Source organism: Electrona antarctica, assembly GCF_951216825.1.
Source record: "Electrona antarctica genome assembly, chromosome: 1".
Taxonomy (NCBI): domain Eukaryota; kingdom Metazoa; phylum Chordata; class Actinopteri; order Myctophiformes; family Myctophidae; genus Electrona; species Electrona antarctica.
In genome coordinates this window covers 52,975,249-52,991,348 of record NC_136806.1, presented here as the reverse complement: position 1 = coordinate 52,991,348, position 16,100 = coordinate 52,975,249, and the positions used below count along the sequence as shown (strand labels likewise).

The 16,100-nt window shown below is 44.5% G+C and overlaps 1 protein-coding gene across 1 annotated transcript in view; it reads left to right on the top strand.

Annotated features, from left to right (window-relative positions):
* Nucleotides 1-13,430, top strand: part of npm1b (nucleophosmin 1b) — a 36,992-nt gene extending 23,562 nt beyond the window's left edge. The window contains exons 9-11 of the mRNA XM_079509037.1: nucleotides 7,402-7,500; nucleotides 8,064-8,138; nucleotides 12,905-13,430. Of these exons, the coding sequence (XP_079365163.1) occupies nucleotides 7,402-7,500; nucleotides 8,064-8,138; nucleotides 12,905-12,958 (228 nt within the window). The 3' untranslated portion in view covers nucleotides 12,959-13,430. The remainder of the gene's footprint in view (nucleotides 1-7,401; nucleotides 7,501-8,063; nucleotides 8,139-12,904) is intronic.
* Nucleotides 13,431-16,100: the final 2,670 nt, after the last annotated feature.

Here is a 16,100-nt window from a genome sequence, read left to right as displayed (position 1 = left end):
AGGACCACCCAAAGTGATGTGCGTTTGGTCGCCGAACGAAGATTTGCACAAGTGTGTACAGATTTGCTATTTTCAAAAATAGCATATATGCTTCTTTTTTTTTTTTTTTTTTACATTTTTGAGGTATAAAATAATGTTTAAAGTGGTTAAAATCTAAAATGGCACTGATGCTTTCTCGGTTTTAATGGGTTAAGTCAACTTCTCCAGATCCCCCCCCCCCCCCCCAAAAAAAATAAAATAAAAATAGTAAATAAGAAAAAGGAAGACCTGACTATAGGAGACAGACAGACTCCAGATCAGCAAAAGATTCCGTTTAGTTTAAAACCATTAAGTTCTTGTACGAGCGCGTAATGCAAGGTGTCACGGCGGCACGGCACGGCACGCCGAGGATGTGAGAGGCGCGAGGAGAAATATGGCCACTGGCAGAAGATCTGAGAAGCTCCCAAAATCTAATGACCAGTCACCTGCACTCTGGGGAAGAAAGGAAAAAAAGGAAGATTCCACACGACACCCGCTTCCTCCTCCATCCTCAGGGGCATCTGGGAGCGCGGCAGGGAGCGCTCTAGACATCAAACGCTGGCTAATGAGAGCAATTGGGAGAAGGTGTGGTCCAGGAAGCGAGGGGTGTCAAGAGGTTGTCAGGAGGGAACAGTTGTTGTTGGAGAAGGGGGGCGTGTGGCGGGGTGGGGTGGGATGGGATGGGATGGGGGGACCGGCAAAAACTGACGGCACACAGGACAGGACGAGCTGATTTCGGTCGTTATACGGCCTGAAACATCATGTGTGCGTCGGCGTGTGTCGTGTCCCAGAGATTCAACCTTTTTTTGAGTGGTGCAAACCACTCCAACAACTGGCTTTGTACCTGTGTTTGTTCGTACCAAAAAAACGAGCATGGTTGCTATGGTTAGCAACCAAAAAACCGAGCATGGTTGCTATGGTTAGTGTGTGACGTCACTGCACCACTCAGTTCACACGGGTGTGATTTATTTGTATTTGATTTGGCTAGAAACCATCAGTAAGTCATAAAGAAGTCTCGTGAAATTCGTAGCGGTCATTTAGCTAAAGCCGCCTTATTTAAACCTGATTTACACTTTGTCGTCCGATCATGTCACTCCCTGAAAATAACAGATTTTCAACTGAAAACACTACAAATGACCCATTGAGCCATCTAGCCCACTTTTTTGCATAAGCATTATGTTATACTTTTTAAGTGCCGCGCTACGAGCTTGTAGATCTGCTATTTTTGAAAAATCCTGAAAATGTGCCGCAAATCGTTGAATATATATTATTTCAGAGCGCACGTTTGAACTCAAATCTTTGCTTCTGGGGGGGTCCCTGGAACGACATATTTTCAGATGGGGGTCGGCAGCCAAATTCACAAAATGTTTGGGGGTCCTTGACATGAAAAACCATGAGCACCACTGACATAGAAACATAAGGTTTTTCAGAAAACGATCAGGATTCAGAAGGCATTTGTAGAATCGTCCTCAGGTCTAAATGGGCTAGTCAACACTCTCATCCAGATTAACCCATTCAGGCCTGACGTCGAAATTTGAAAAAAAAAGTTTTCTAAATCATGACAATTTTCGGAAAGATTTGAGGCACATTTTAACGATTTTTCAAAAATAGCAGATCTACAAGTTCATAGCGCGCCACTCGGTGGCGCGCTATGAGCTTGTAGATCTGCTATTTTTCAATAGCTAAATTATAACAATGTTTAAAACACCAAAAGGGGTTCCCGCCCCAAAATGGGTTAATGGTTAATGTGGTTAAACGCTAACGTGACATGGATGCGTTCCAGGTCTCAATGGATTAATGCAGTACTGTTGCATTGTGACAATACAAGCACTTGAACACCTACAACGGGTGAAAAAAAGCAGATGTATAGTAAGCTCTAGATTGGTTACTTTCGGGCTTTTTTGACTGATTGATTGATTGATTGATTAAATACCTTATTAACAGTTTGCTGGGGAAAGTACAGTTCAATACAGGATCAGGCAAAGAGATTTGTCATAAAGGGGGGAAAAATGAGGGGGGACAAAGGATAGTTCCTTTGTTTTTTTTTAATTTTAACCACTGGCTATTCAAACATAGCAGATCTACAAGCTCTCAGCGTGTCACTTTGTGCCACGCTGTAGATTGTAGATCTGCTATTTATTTTTTTTAAATATCCAAATCCTTTGAATATATATATATTTTTAACTCAAAGTTTGCATCTGGGGGGGTCCCTGGAACAAAATAAGTTTGAGATGGGGGGGGGGGGGTCCGTGGCCAAATACATATCCTTTTTGGGGGATCCTTGACATGAAAAGGTCATTTATTTTTTTCTTCTTCAGAAAACTGGTAGGATTTAGGAGACATTTAGTAGAATCGCCCTCAGGGCTTAACGTGTTAAGTGGTTGTTATTAGCCTGCGATGTCGTACAGCTATCGTGTCTGTAGTTTCTAGGACGAGAAACAGGGGGTCAAGAGCTCAGATGTTTGTTAACTTTGTTCCCCTTTGGGCCGTCTGGTCTAAACCCTCCTCATTCCAACAAAATGACAGCACCTTCGGGCCCGGGCCAGACGCCGGGCCGGGGCAGAGCAGAGGTGTCCCAGGCATGTGTTGTGTGCAAACGGACTGGAAGACTCCAGCGCTTGCATTAAAAAGATAGCGTGCCAGCGATTAAGTTCCAACGTCCCGTGGCATCTGTAATCAGCGTCTGGACCAGATGAAAAAGCTTTGTCTGTTTATCAGCTGTTTTGAGGCCCACAGCTGTCCCGTTGGAACTGTGGGAGTGCCTCCTCCTAAATAATAAATACGTAGGGCATTTCAGTCTGGCTTCGAGCCAAACGGCATATACATGGTCGCCCTTTTTCTCTGCAAGTCTTGTTCTCGTGTGTGTGTGTGTGTGTGTGTGTGTGTGTGTGTGTGTGTGTGTGTGTGTGTGTGTGTGTGTGTGTGTGTGTGTGTGCGTGTGCGTGTGCGTATGCGTGTGCGTGCGCGTGTGTGCGCGCGCGTGCGCGCTGCGTGCATAATGTCTAGGGCCGCTCGCGCACGTTAAAGGTTTTTTCCTGTTGTTTTTTTCTTTCCGTTTGATCTGCGCCAATAAAATGTTAATATCTACAGGGGACAGTGGAGGGGCAGATTGCATTTTTTTCTTTGCAAACCACAAATTGGGAGACGTTTGCGCCCTGACTGTAACGTCCACCCTCCTTTTGAGTGTATTTTTGTCGTTATTTAGTCTTGAACACGGTTTTTAATTAGTTTAACACATTTTGGGCGGGAACCCCTTTTTGGTGTTTTAAAGCATTATGTTATACTTTAGCTATTGAAAAATAGCAGATCTACAAGCTCATAGCGCGCCACCGAGTGCCGCGCTACGAGCTTGTAGGTCTGCTATTTTTGAAAAATCCTGAAAATGTGGCGCAAACCTTTGAATATATATTCTTTCAGGGTGAGTTTTTAACTCATATCTTTGCTTCTGGGAGGGTCCCTGGAACAACATATTTTCAGATGGGGGTCGGCGGCCAAATAAAGATAATCTTGGGGGTCCTTTTAAATGAAAATGTTTGAGAACGACTGACATAGAAACAATGTCAGGATTTAGAAGACATTTTGTAGAATCGTTCCCAGGTCTAAATGGGTTAAGTGTATTTTAGTCCTTCATCTTGAACACAGGTTTTAATTAGTTTAAAGAATCGAGTAGCCTTTTAAAAAAAATTAAAAATCTTTGTCGTTCATCTAGATGTGGTCATTGTATGTTTTACAGCATAAAAGTCTACTTTAAGCAGTAGCGGGAACTTAACCGTTTCCGCGCCATTGCCGTAGATCTAGGTCAATTGACGACTATTATGTAATACTAATTAAATAATAGTGGCTTTTCAAAATAAGAGCTCGACTGGGAAAAATGCTGGCGTGAATTAGATCCTAATTTTTCAATAAATGCTGGTAATAAGTGGTTAAGAACGAAACCACATCCACCCCAGTGCACCCAACTGTTTGAACCTGAAACCCTATACATGTTTTCTGCAAGTCACAGGGCAAAAAAAAAAAAGATGTCCTCCTATAAGTCTCTCCTCCTCTCCTCTAGTTTCAAATGTGTTTTCAGACTATCAATGAAACCCTACAATTTCAGTGGATTCCAGCCTGGCCTTACATGTAGGGACAAGCTCCATCGCTTGTGTAACATACAGCCCCATGGTGTGTGTGTGTGTGTGTGTGTGTGTGTTGTTGGGTCACATTCACACACACACACACACACACACACACACACACACACACACACACACACACACACACACACACACACACACACACACATCCTAATTTGAGGACCTGTGATGTGAGGCCCAGGCTGCCCAGTTTTCTTTTTTCTTTTTTTGGGACACACCTGTAGTGCACTCTGCAGTAGTGTGTTCCCAGAATGCACCTCTCAGTCTTAACACAAGAACTGCTGCACGGGGCCTCTTCGCGTGCCAAGGGAGCGCTCTTATGTGATATCGGCACAGAGACGGACAGCTCAGAAGTGGTGTTTTCTTTAGGCCGGGGTCTTAAGACGATTTTTGACCCTCTTAGCTGAGAGAGATGAAGCAGGGAACCCCCTGCTTTTAATGAAGTGTATAAAAGTGTGATGCAGATTAAACTCTTTCACGGTGAGCTTGTAATTAGGACGTAAGTGCATATTTTAAATTAGGAAGTGTGTGTGTGTGTATTTTCGGCTAATGTTCCCCTAAGAAGGGATGCTAGGGTTCAAGTGGTTAATTGTACCAAAAAATAAAAGGTTCCTATCACGCAAAGATTTGGTGTACTCCCCCCCCCCCCCCTCCCCTGTAGTAACTCTGAGGACCAGGCACATGCAGAGAGTGTTTGAGAGGCAGGGGCTGAAATCCCATAAGAGGCCACTTTTGGCCCAAAATAGCAGATCTACAAGCTTATAGATCAGCTATTTTCGAGAGCTTATAGATCAGCTATTTTCGGGGCGCAACCCTGCACTCTTTATCTGCTGGAGATGCAGGTGTACGACATGGATTTCGAAACAAATGAGTTCGACGCAAAATGCTGCGTTCAAGTTCAGGAGACTTCGGAGGAGAAAAAAAACAATTCTCCTGAATGCTGCCTTCCGGTGCATATGGCATGGAAAGAAGAGGAGTGGCATTCGCATTTCTTTCACCATCAGTAAACGCTGCATTCGTGGTCTGGAGAGGACAGTTGTTTTACAGACGGGTAAAAGGGCAGGGGCTGAAGCCCCCTTTGATGTCTATGTGTGCACGTCCCTGCTGAGGACCCCCTGTTGAAGATGTTATTCAACATAAGTAAGGATTATTATTGTGCTGGTGTTGACATGGAAGTAGAGTTAATATGATGTTTTGTGGATCCACCGTCCAAAGGAAGACTGTCCGTTTCACGTAGCAGTCATGGGGTTTCCCGCCACTGAACAACACAAAGCTTTTTCCTTTTCCCCCCCCCCCCTCCTCCTCCTTTTCTTTCTGCCTTTCTTCAACAACAATGTGCTCCGCTCATATTGCTCAATAGAGCTTGGGCTTGCCCTCTCCTGCTATGAGACAATAAAAAGGATAATTTGTACCCGATGTATTGTGTAGTTAGGGTAGAATTTGTTGCCCTTTGTACGCTTTTATCTCATTCCAGCTGGTTGCCCATACCGAGGCTGTCAGAGCAGGTGCAGAATGCAGATCAAATGGGTCACAGTGAAACCGGAGGCCAGGGCCTGGCCCTGACTAGCCCAGAGCCTGGCCCTGACTAGCCCAGAGCCTGGCCCTGACTAGCCCATAGCCTGGCCCTGACTAGCCTAGAGCCTGGCCCTGACTAGCATAGAGCCTGGCCCTGACTAGCCCAGAGCCTGGCCCTGACTAGCCTAGAGCCTGGCCCTGACTAGCCTAGAGCCTGGCCCTGACTAGCCCAGGGCCTGGCCCTGACTAGCCTAGAGCCTGGCCCTGACTAGCATAGAGCCTGGCCCTGACTAGCCCAGAGCCTGGCCCTGACTAGCCTAGAGCCTGGCCCTGACTAGCCTAGAGCCTGGCCCTGACTAGCCCAGAACCTGGCCCTGACTAGCCCAGAGCCTGGCCCTGACTAGCCCAGAGCCTGGCCGTGACTAGCCTAAAGCCTGGCCCTGACTAGCCCATAGCCTGGCCTTGACTAGCCCAGAGCCTGGCCCTGACTAGCCCAGAGCCTGGCCCTGACTAGCCCATAGCCTGGCCCTGACTAGCCCAGAGCCTGGCCCTGACTAGCCCAGAGCCTGGCCCTGACTAGCCTAGAGCCTGGCCGTGACTAGCCTAGAGCCTGGCCGTGACTAGGCCATTGACCATGTTCACACAATTGCTAATTTACATAAATAGAGATCAAATTCCTGACAGAACATTCCGCTGCATTATAGCCAGCTACTCGTCAAAGTGACGAAGAAGCACACCCCATTACGATCTCTCGTCTCATGTACTACAAATGTCTTATCAATAACCTACTGTAACTGACCTGGTGGAGACCTGTACTCCAAGGATAACCTACCTGACCTGGTGGAGACCTGTGCTCCAAGGATAACCTACCTGACCTGGTGGAGACCTGTGCTCCAAGGATAACCTACCTGACCTGGAGCATTTTTGAGCGGTGTGTCCCTATGTATGTCTACGCGTCCCAGCACGGATGAGCACAGAAAGCTGCAACACGATAACACGACCGTTTCGGACACGGGAAGGCTCGCCGGAACAGGGGGGTCGGCCCCCTGGTGTTCCTGGGGGTCTAAAATGGTAAATAAAAATGGTAAATGGTGCATTTATATAGCGCCTTTATCCAAGGCGCTTTACATAGATTGTGCATTACATTCACCCATTCACACACACATTCATACACCGATGGCGGCGGAAGCCATGCAAGGTACCAACCAGCACATCGGGAGCAATTTGGGGTTCAGTGTCTTGCCCAAGGACACTTCGACATGTAGACAGGAGGAGCCGGGATTCGAACCGCCGACCCATGGATCATTGGACGACCTGCTCTACCTCTTGAGCCACAGTCGCCCGCCCACAGTCGCACGGTCTAGATGTTCCGGGGACCCTCCGGGGACCCCACACGCACGGATGAGCACAGAAAGCTGCAACACGATAACTCTGTCATTTCTCGACCGTTTCGGACGCGGGAAGGCGCGCTGGAACAGGGTCGGCCCCCTGGCCGTGTTCATTGGGGGTCCAGATGTTCCGGGACCCTCACACAGTAACTCTGTCATTTCTCAACCGTTTCGGACGCGGGAAAGCTCGCCATAACCGGGCCGGCCCCCTGGGCGCATTCCTGGGGGTCTGGATGTTGCTCATTCCAAGTGCTTATCAGGGTGGGGGGGGGGGGATTCCCCAGTTCAAATATGATTATTTATTTGTTTATTTATTGCATTGGACATTTTATTTTCACTTCCAGACAACCCTGAAGACGGTCAAAGACAAGGCTGCGGCCGGTCCGTCCAACTCTCTGTCGTTGGCTGACATCAAGAGCAAGCTGGCGTCGGCAGCAAGAGATGTAAGAAATATCATTATACAACAGGTAGTTTCGAGGAAGCAATCTGATCGGTTGAAACAGCCTTCTAGCCGTGGTTCTAACGAGCACCACTCCACACCTAATCAAAACAAAGAATGCAGCTGCTCTGTTTTCCCAGAGCGCAGCAAACTCGGTGGCTAGGCTAGCTATGTGTGGCCGTAGTGACTACATCTGTCATTAAAAAATATGTTTTTTCAGCGATTTTCTTAGTTTTAAGGGTAACTTGTATAATTGCAATATTACACTCGAGGGGGTGGTTTGACGTGATTATTGCCACTTCAGTTATGCTTGCGGAACTCGACTACGTCTCGTTCCTGACCGCATCACTGTCGTGGCAATAATCACGTTAAACCACACCCTCTCGTGTAATATTGCTCATCATCATGTAGTGATGATGAATGGATACACATGAAACAACAAGTAATGCAGTTTTTAATATAGATTATTTGTGAGATTATGTTGGAAGCCACTTAACATTGTGTTAAGTTCATTTTATACCTATATCTCAACATATATCTCATGTCGTAATTCTCTTGTTCTTTCAGGGAAAGGGATTACCGAGGACAGAGCAGAAGTTTGAAAATTTTGCCAAAAGTTCTTTTAGAGTCTTTGATCAAAAAGTAAGTAAACCTTTTGTGTGTCTCTCTTACTTTCTGATTTGTAGTTAATGTACATAATGACTCCATGGGTGAGGGGAGTGAAAAAAGGTTGATCGAAAGGCTAATGATCACACTTATCAGCCCTATAGGGCAGGGGTTCTCAACGTTTTTGTCCGGGGACCCCCGGAAATGCTTTGGCAATGTCTCGGGACCCCCGCCCCGCCCCCTCCCGACCCCCAATATAAATTGACTGCTACAATAACCTTAATAGAGACTGAAATACTGAAACCAGATATAATCATTAGGGAAGGTGTATGCATGTATATTATGTGTACTATGTAAACTCTTCATTTCCACTTTCCAGCCATTCAGTTGCAAAAAACAAAACAAAAAACTTTTTTTCTTTTTCTTTTTTTTTAAAATAATTTGGGGACCCCACAAAATAATTTGGCGACCCCCCGAGGGGTCGCGACCCACAGGTTGAGAACCCCTGCTATAGGGTAGGGCCAGTAAGTAACTGACCAGTGAGCCAAATTAAGTGCCCCAGTTAAAGTCCTACTATTTGTCACATAAATTGCTGTATGCAAAATTTGTTCTCCGCATTTGACCTCATGGAGCGGTGAGCCGCAGCCGTGCCGCACTCAGGAATCATTTGTAGTTGATCTAAACCCCCCAATGCAACCCTCGATGCTGAGTGCCAAGCAGGGAGGCATTGGATACCATTTTTACAGTCTTTGATATGAACCCTGACCTCCCAGTTTTAGAGCGGACACTCTAACCACAAGGCCACTGAGCTGGTGAACTGTCACATCGAGCATTGTTCCAATGCTGTTTACTTGTTGGCTTAAACCATTAAGACGATTCTGAAAACGCCTTCTAAATCCCGACCTAAGTTTAAAAAAATAAATAAACTACTAAAAAGTACTGAGAAACCGCATCTCCATATTTTAACTTTTTGTGTTTTTTATTTATTTTATTTATATTTACTTTAAAATTAAAAAAGATCCAAACATTTTTACATATTTTTCAGAAAATCTTGTACAAGCTTGTAGATCCACTATATTTGAATAGCCAACATAGTGGTTAGAATGATTGTTAAGACCCCTGGGGGTCTCCGGCCCCCACTTTGAGAACCACTGCTTTCAAGGTCTTAAAATCTCTCATTGCTTTTAATAAGTTGTATTAAAAACACCTGTACTGATATTTTGGCTGACGCAATGAAACTGGAAATAACTAATATGATATTTGTGATTCTACCAGTGTTTGATCAATCCACCTGGGTGCAAAAATAATGTAAAACAGAGAGAGAGAGACAACTACAACAAAAGATTTATTAATCCATTCTAGACGGGAACCCCTTTTGGTGTTTCAAGCATTATGTTATACTTTAGCTATTGAAAAATAGCAGATCTACAAGCTCATAGCTCGATCTTGTAGGTCTGCTATTTTTGAAAAATCGCGAAAATGTGGCACAAATCTTTGAATACATATTATTTCAGAGCCAACATTTTTAACTCAAATCTTTGCTTCTGGGGGGTCCCTGGAACAACATATTTTCAGATGGGGGTCAGTGGCCAAATACATATATATTTGACATGAAAATGTTTGAGAACAACTGATATAGAAACGTTTTTCAGAAAACTGGATTTAGAAGGCATTTGTAGAATCGACCTCGGGTCTAAATGGGTTAACACCCAGGATTGGCTGTTGCCCTCGGTAACCATCCTCTGCCAATGATGAATGCCTGGGTGTAGGTCAGGGACGGGTTGGATGTATTGGGACTGTGTCATAGGAAAAAGTACACACACAAGTAGTGTAGTATCATTGTTGTCGGGCAGAAATTAGCTATCTCCATTTTCCAAGAACCCCAAAAGGGGTTCCCGTCCTGAATCAGTGCTATTGAACACCCTTTACATGTCCGAGTGTGGGTTTTACAAATGTTGAACCGATGAAAAGTAGACACTGACTAAACCACCTAACTCGTGTGGAGTTAGGTGGTTTTGTCCACCATTGATTAGAAGGAGAAGTCAGACCAAAATCTCTACATCGATGGTCAAAAACCTCTCAACTCCACTTGAGCTGTATGTGGGTAAAGTGATGCTAATATAAGGACTCATTCAAGTATCTGACGATGTGTTTAAGTCACCATCACAACTTTGAGTGCTGAGACGTGCAAAGACGTTTTTTTCCTGAAAAGTTAATATTGACATAGCTGGTTTCCGTCATGACAGCAGAGATATATATAGTATTGTGTGTAGCCTCAACAACAAGCTACCTGCTGGATTCCTACACAGTCCTCCTACCTCATACTGTCCAGCATATCTTCACACACCGCTCCGCACCAGACTTGCGGCACAAGGTGATTTATGTTCATTTCGCGTCCATGGACTGTTTGGGGATGGAATGGGAGTATATTCCTGCCAAGGCAAACTCTTTTCCCCAGTGATTTACTGGTCAGCGCTCTCACAACTGTGTCTTTTGTAGCCCTTAACCCGTTCTGAACGGGAACCCCCTTTTGGTGTTTTATGTTATACTTTTAGCTATTGAAAAATAGCAGATCTACAAGCTCACAGCGCGGCACCGAGTGCCGCGCTATGAGCTTGTAGGTCTGCTATTTTTATTTTGAAAATGTGGCGCAATTTTGGAATATATATATATATATATTCTTTCAGAGCGAACGTTTTTACCTCAAATCTTTGCTTCTGGGGCGAGGGGGGGGGGTCCCTGGAACTACATATTTTCAGATGGGGGTCGGCTTCCAAATACATATAATGTTTGGGTTCTTGGCATGAAATATTGAGCACCACTCACTGACATAGAAACCTAGGTATGTCAGGATTTAGAAGACATTTTTTTTTAATTTCGCCGTCAGGTCTAAATGCGTTAATGAAGGGACTGGGAGGTACCGTATGCCGACCCGTACCAGTCTCCCTCGTGTTCAAGGTCTTTGACCAAAACCCCTGAAAGCAGCTTTTCTAACATCAGGATTTAAAGCTTTTTTTTTTTCCTTTTTCCTACCAACTATCATAATAACACCTGCTCTCTCTCTCTTGTCTCTTGTCTCCAGGACAGTTAGCTTTTACCCAACTTTACACGTGGCTTCACGCCGCGTTTCCAGCTTGTAGCGTAACGTACAGCAGTGGTTCCCAAACTTTTTCATTTCAAGGACCCCCAAATGGACATTTATTAGCCCAGCGGACCCCCATTTGAAAAGATATGCCAGGGACCCCCCCCAACCCCCCCCCCCCCCCCATAGCAGAAGAGTTTTTACGGCTCTAGCAGTGATTCTCAACCCGTTTAATTTCAAGGAATTATGTTCCGGTGTTCAATAACAAAAAACTGTTAAAATCGTCAATCGCGACTATTTGTGTGACAATTAATCGCCATCATTTATCCCATTTAGACCTGAGGACGATTCTACAAATACCTTCTAAATCCTGACAGTTTTCTGAAAAACCCTATGTTTCTATATCAGTGGTGCTCGACATTTGTCATGCCAAGGACCCGCAGAATTATCTGTATTTGGCTGCGGACCCCAATCTGAAAATATGTTGTTCCAGGGAAATATGTTGTTCCCCCCCCCCCCCCCACCCCCCCCAGAAGCAAAGATTTGCACCACATTTTCGTGATATTTCAAAAATAGCAGACTTACAAGCTCGTCGCGCGGCACTCGGTGCCGCGCGATGAGCTTGTAAGTCTGCTATTTTTCAATAGCTAAAATATAACATAATGACTTGAAACACCAAAACCAAAAGCCCCCATGATGGCCGGCGTGGTGGAGAGGACAAGAGAAGGGAGAACGGTGTATGTTGTTGACGTAGAAAAAAAACATCTGTGGAAGCGCTTTTTGGTTTCCCTCGAGTTCTGTCAGAGCTCGAAGCATGCACCTAGTCATATACTCTGGTATGTAAGTGCTGCTAGCCCCCACCCCACCCCACCCATCCCCTCGCTGTATGCATGTTTCCCCCCGACCGACCGACTGCTCTCCGGGACAAACTGCACTGTTCCCACAGGCCAGGCGCTCCCAAGCAGCACGCTGTCGTACACACAGAGAGGTGACTCATTTGTCTCATGCAAGGATAGCACATCATCTGGAGGCTTCATCCCATTCTGGGGCGGGAACCCCTTTTGGTGTTTTAAAGCATTATGTTGTACTTTTAGCTATTGAAAAATAGCAGATCTACAAGCTCATAGCGCGGCAACCGAGTGGCACGCTACGAGCTTGTAGATCTGCAATTTTTTCTTTTATATCGTGAAAATGTGGGCGCAAATCTTTGAATATATATTCTTTCAGATCGAACGGGGGGGGGGGGGGGGGGGGTTCCGTGGAACAACATGTTCAGATGTGGGGTCCGCGGCCAAATGCAGATAATTCTGGGGGTCCTTGACATGAAAAAGGTTGAGCACCTGCTCTGACATAGAAACATAGGTTTATCAGAAAACTAAACTGTTAGTATTTAGATCGACCTCAGTCCAAAATGGGTTATAATTAGTCTCCCTCTCTCTCTCTCTCTCCCAATCAAAACAAAATAGTTTTATGTACAATTAAAAGGGAACAGAAAGATGTTGTGTACACAGAGCTGTTACATTGCAACTGAGGGAAATCCAACTTACAAAAACCACAAGAATTGTGGCGTTAGTAGTATAGTAGCCTATACAGTATATGTGCTATACCTTGGCATAAGCTTTTGCAAAGTTGTGCACAAATATAGCAGCTCTTTTTCAAAAGTGTTTAAAGGTCTCTCTCTCTCTCTCTCTCTCTCTCTCTCTCTCTCTACTTTCCTCAGGTAATCAAGGAGCTCTGGGACTTTTTAAACACACTGAAGACTGCAAAGAAATAGTAAACTTGTATTGTGGGGAGGGGGGGGAGAGAACAGAAAATCATGTTTTTGCATCTTTTTTAAGACATTTAAAGGCACAGTCAGTGAGGTTTCCTATTCAGACTAGTAGTCACTGCACAGTACTACGATAGCAGTATGTGGGTTAATGATAATACAAAATAAATAAAAACAACAACATTCAAACTTCATCGTAATGCATTGTTTTAGGCTTCAGTGTTTGTTTTTGTCTTTTGCTTTTCGGTTAAATATGCAATAGGAGATACTGCAGAATGTGCCTTTAAATAACTGTACTGTAAATGCAGCTGAAGTACGTCTCACGTGGCCAGACAACTATTCCACAATCTATTATCTCCTGAAGGCTATATACTGTAGAGTCTGGAACTACACCTCCTGAATGCTATATACTGTAGAGTCTGGAACTACACCTCCTGAATGCTATATACTGTAGAGTCTGGAACTACACCTCCTGAAGGCTATATAGAGTCTGGAACTACACCTCCTGAATGCTATATAGAGTTTGGAACTACACCTCCTGAATGCTATATAGAGTCTGGAACTACACCTCCTGAATGCTATATAGAGTTTGGAACTACACCTCCTGAATGCTATATAGAGTCTGGAACTACACCTCCTGAATGCTATATAGAGTGTGGAACTACACCTCCTGAAGGCTATATAGAGTCTGGAACTACACCTCCTGAATGCTATGTAGAGTCTGGAACTACACCTCCTGAATGCTATATAGAGTGTGGAACTACACCTCCTGAAGGCTATATAGAGTCTGGAACTACACCTCCTGAATGCTATGTAGAGTCTGGAACTACACCTCCTGAATGCTATGTAGAGTCTGGAACTACACCTCCTGAATGCTATATAGAGTCTGGAACTACACCTCCTGAATGTTATGTAGAGTCTGGAACTACACCTCCTGAATGCTCTGGAACTACACCTCCTGAATGCTATGTAGAGTCTGGAACTACACCTCCTGAATGCTATATAGAGTCTGGAACTACACCTCCTGAAGGCTATATAGAGTCTGGAACTACACCTCCTGAATGCTATGTAGAGTCTGGAACTACACCTCCTGAATGCTATATAGAGTCTGGAACTACACCTCCTGAATGCTATGTAGAGTCTGGAACTACACCTCCTGAATGCTATGTAGAGTCTGGAACTACACCTCCTGAATGCTATGTAGAGTCTGGAACTACACCTGAATGCTATGTAGAGTCTGGAACTACACCTCCTGAATGATATGTAGAGTCTGGAACTACACCTCCTGAATGCTATATAGAGTCTGGAACTACACCTCCTGAATGATATGTAGAGTCTGGAACTACACCTCCTGAATGCTATATAGAGTCTGGAACTACACCTCCTGAATGCTATATAGAGTCTGGAACTACACCTCCTGAATGCTATGTAGAGTCTGGAACTCCCGAAATTCGAGGCAGGAAGCTGGCATCTGTTCGTCGGAAATGTTCACAAAAATATATTTTAAAATATCTTAACTTTGTTTTCCTTTTTTTCCATTTCTGCTAAGCAGCAAGCTATATTATGCATAAGTGGGGAGGAGGCTTCACATCCGCTTTATCACTTGATCATCAACGGAGCTTAATTATCCGTTGCTCCAGACTGTATGACTGGAATGCATTTGAAAATTGTGGGAGTCTGGCCACGCGAGACTACAGCTGAGTCTTTTACCAAAGCACGATGATATTACAACAACGCTCCCGTGACTTATTGCAGAGTCCTTGTCTTTTCTCTTTGCAAACTGCTAAGCAGTGAACTGCGATCAGGTTTCTTTAACAGTCATTTGTTTCAGAGGTAGCTTCATAACTTCAATAACTTAACTAACTCCTTGTGTTAATTTTGCTTTTGTCACCTGTGAGTCAATTGTTACAATTTGAATATGTTAATTTCTCGTTTGGCTGCGTACATCGGGACACTCACATGGGACAGTTTTTTCTTCCCGGGTGTGATCTAAGCTTTACAGCAGTGGTTCTAAACCTGTGGGTCGAGACCCCCAGGGAGGGTCCCCAGTGTTCCTGTGGGTCGAGACCCCCAGGGGAGGGTCCCCAGTGTTCCTGTGGGTCGAGACCCCCAGGGAGGGTGCCCAGTGTTCCCCACACTCATTCCGCGCTGTGCGCCGCCTCACAGCGCAAGGCTTTGTAAGCTTGTAGATCAGCTATTCTCAAAATATTTATCTGTGGAACTGAGTCAAACAAAATGTAATGCGCCCCAACTCCTACAATGCAAAGTGTGGGGGGGGGGGGGGGGGGGGGGGGGTCCCTATTTCAATTATGATTATTTTGTGGGGGTCCTCAGTTCAAATATGATTATTTTGTGGGGGTCCTCAGTTCAAATATGATTATTTTGTGGGGGTCCTCAGTTCAAATATGATTATTTTGTGGGGGTCCTCAGTTCAAATATGATTATTTTTGGGGAGTCCTCAGTTAATATGATTATTTTTGGGGAGTCCCCAGTTCAAATAGGATTATATTGGAGGGAGGACTCCAGTTCAAATGTGTTTATTTGGGGGGTCCCTAGTTCAAATGTGTTTATTTTGGGGGTCCCTAGTTCAAATATGTTTATTTTGGGGGGTCCCTAGTTCAAATGTGTTTATTTTGGGCGGTCCCTAGTTCAATTCAAATGTGTTTATTTTGGGGGGTCCCTAGTTCATATATGTTTATTTTGGGGGGTCCATAGTTCAAATATGTTTATTTTGGGGGGTCCCTAGTTCAAATATGTTTATTTTGGGGGGTCCCGTCCTGAACAGGTTGAGAAACACTGCTCTACTCTACAGTACTACCAATAATATGGCAGCTTTAGACATATTTTAAGTGTGTGTTTTAAATGCATCACCCTAAGGCTTGTTTAGCAGCTTGGATCTGTTTATTGGATCTGCATAGTGAAATGTTTGTTAATAAAGGGAGAGTTCACCCCCAAAATGACCTTTTTTTATCGATTAGCCTACTCGCCCCATGGAGACTTGAATTCATGCATAAAGGAAACTTAGGAATGTGACAAAAATACAAATAAAACATATATACACGAATTAAAATATCCACTGGGGTGAGTCATTGATAGAAAAAAGTTACTTTTTGGGTGAACTACCCCTTTAAGGTGATCTTTGACAGTT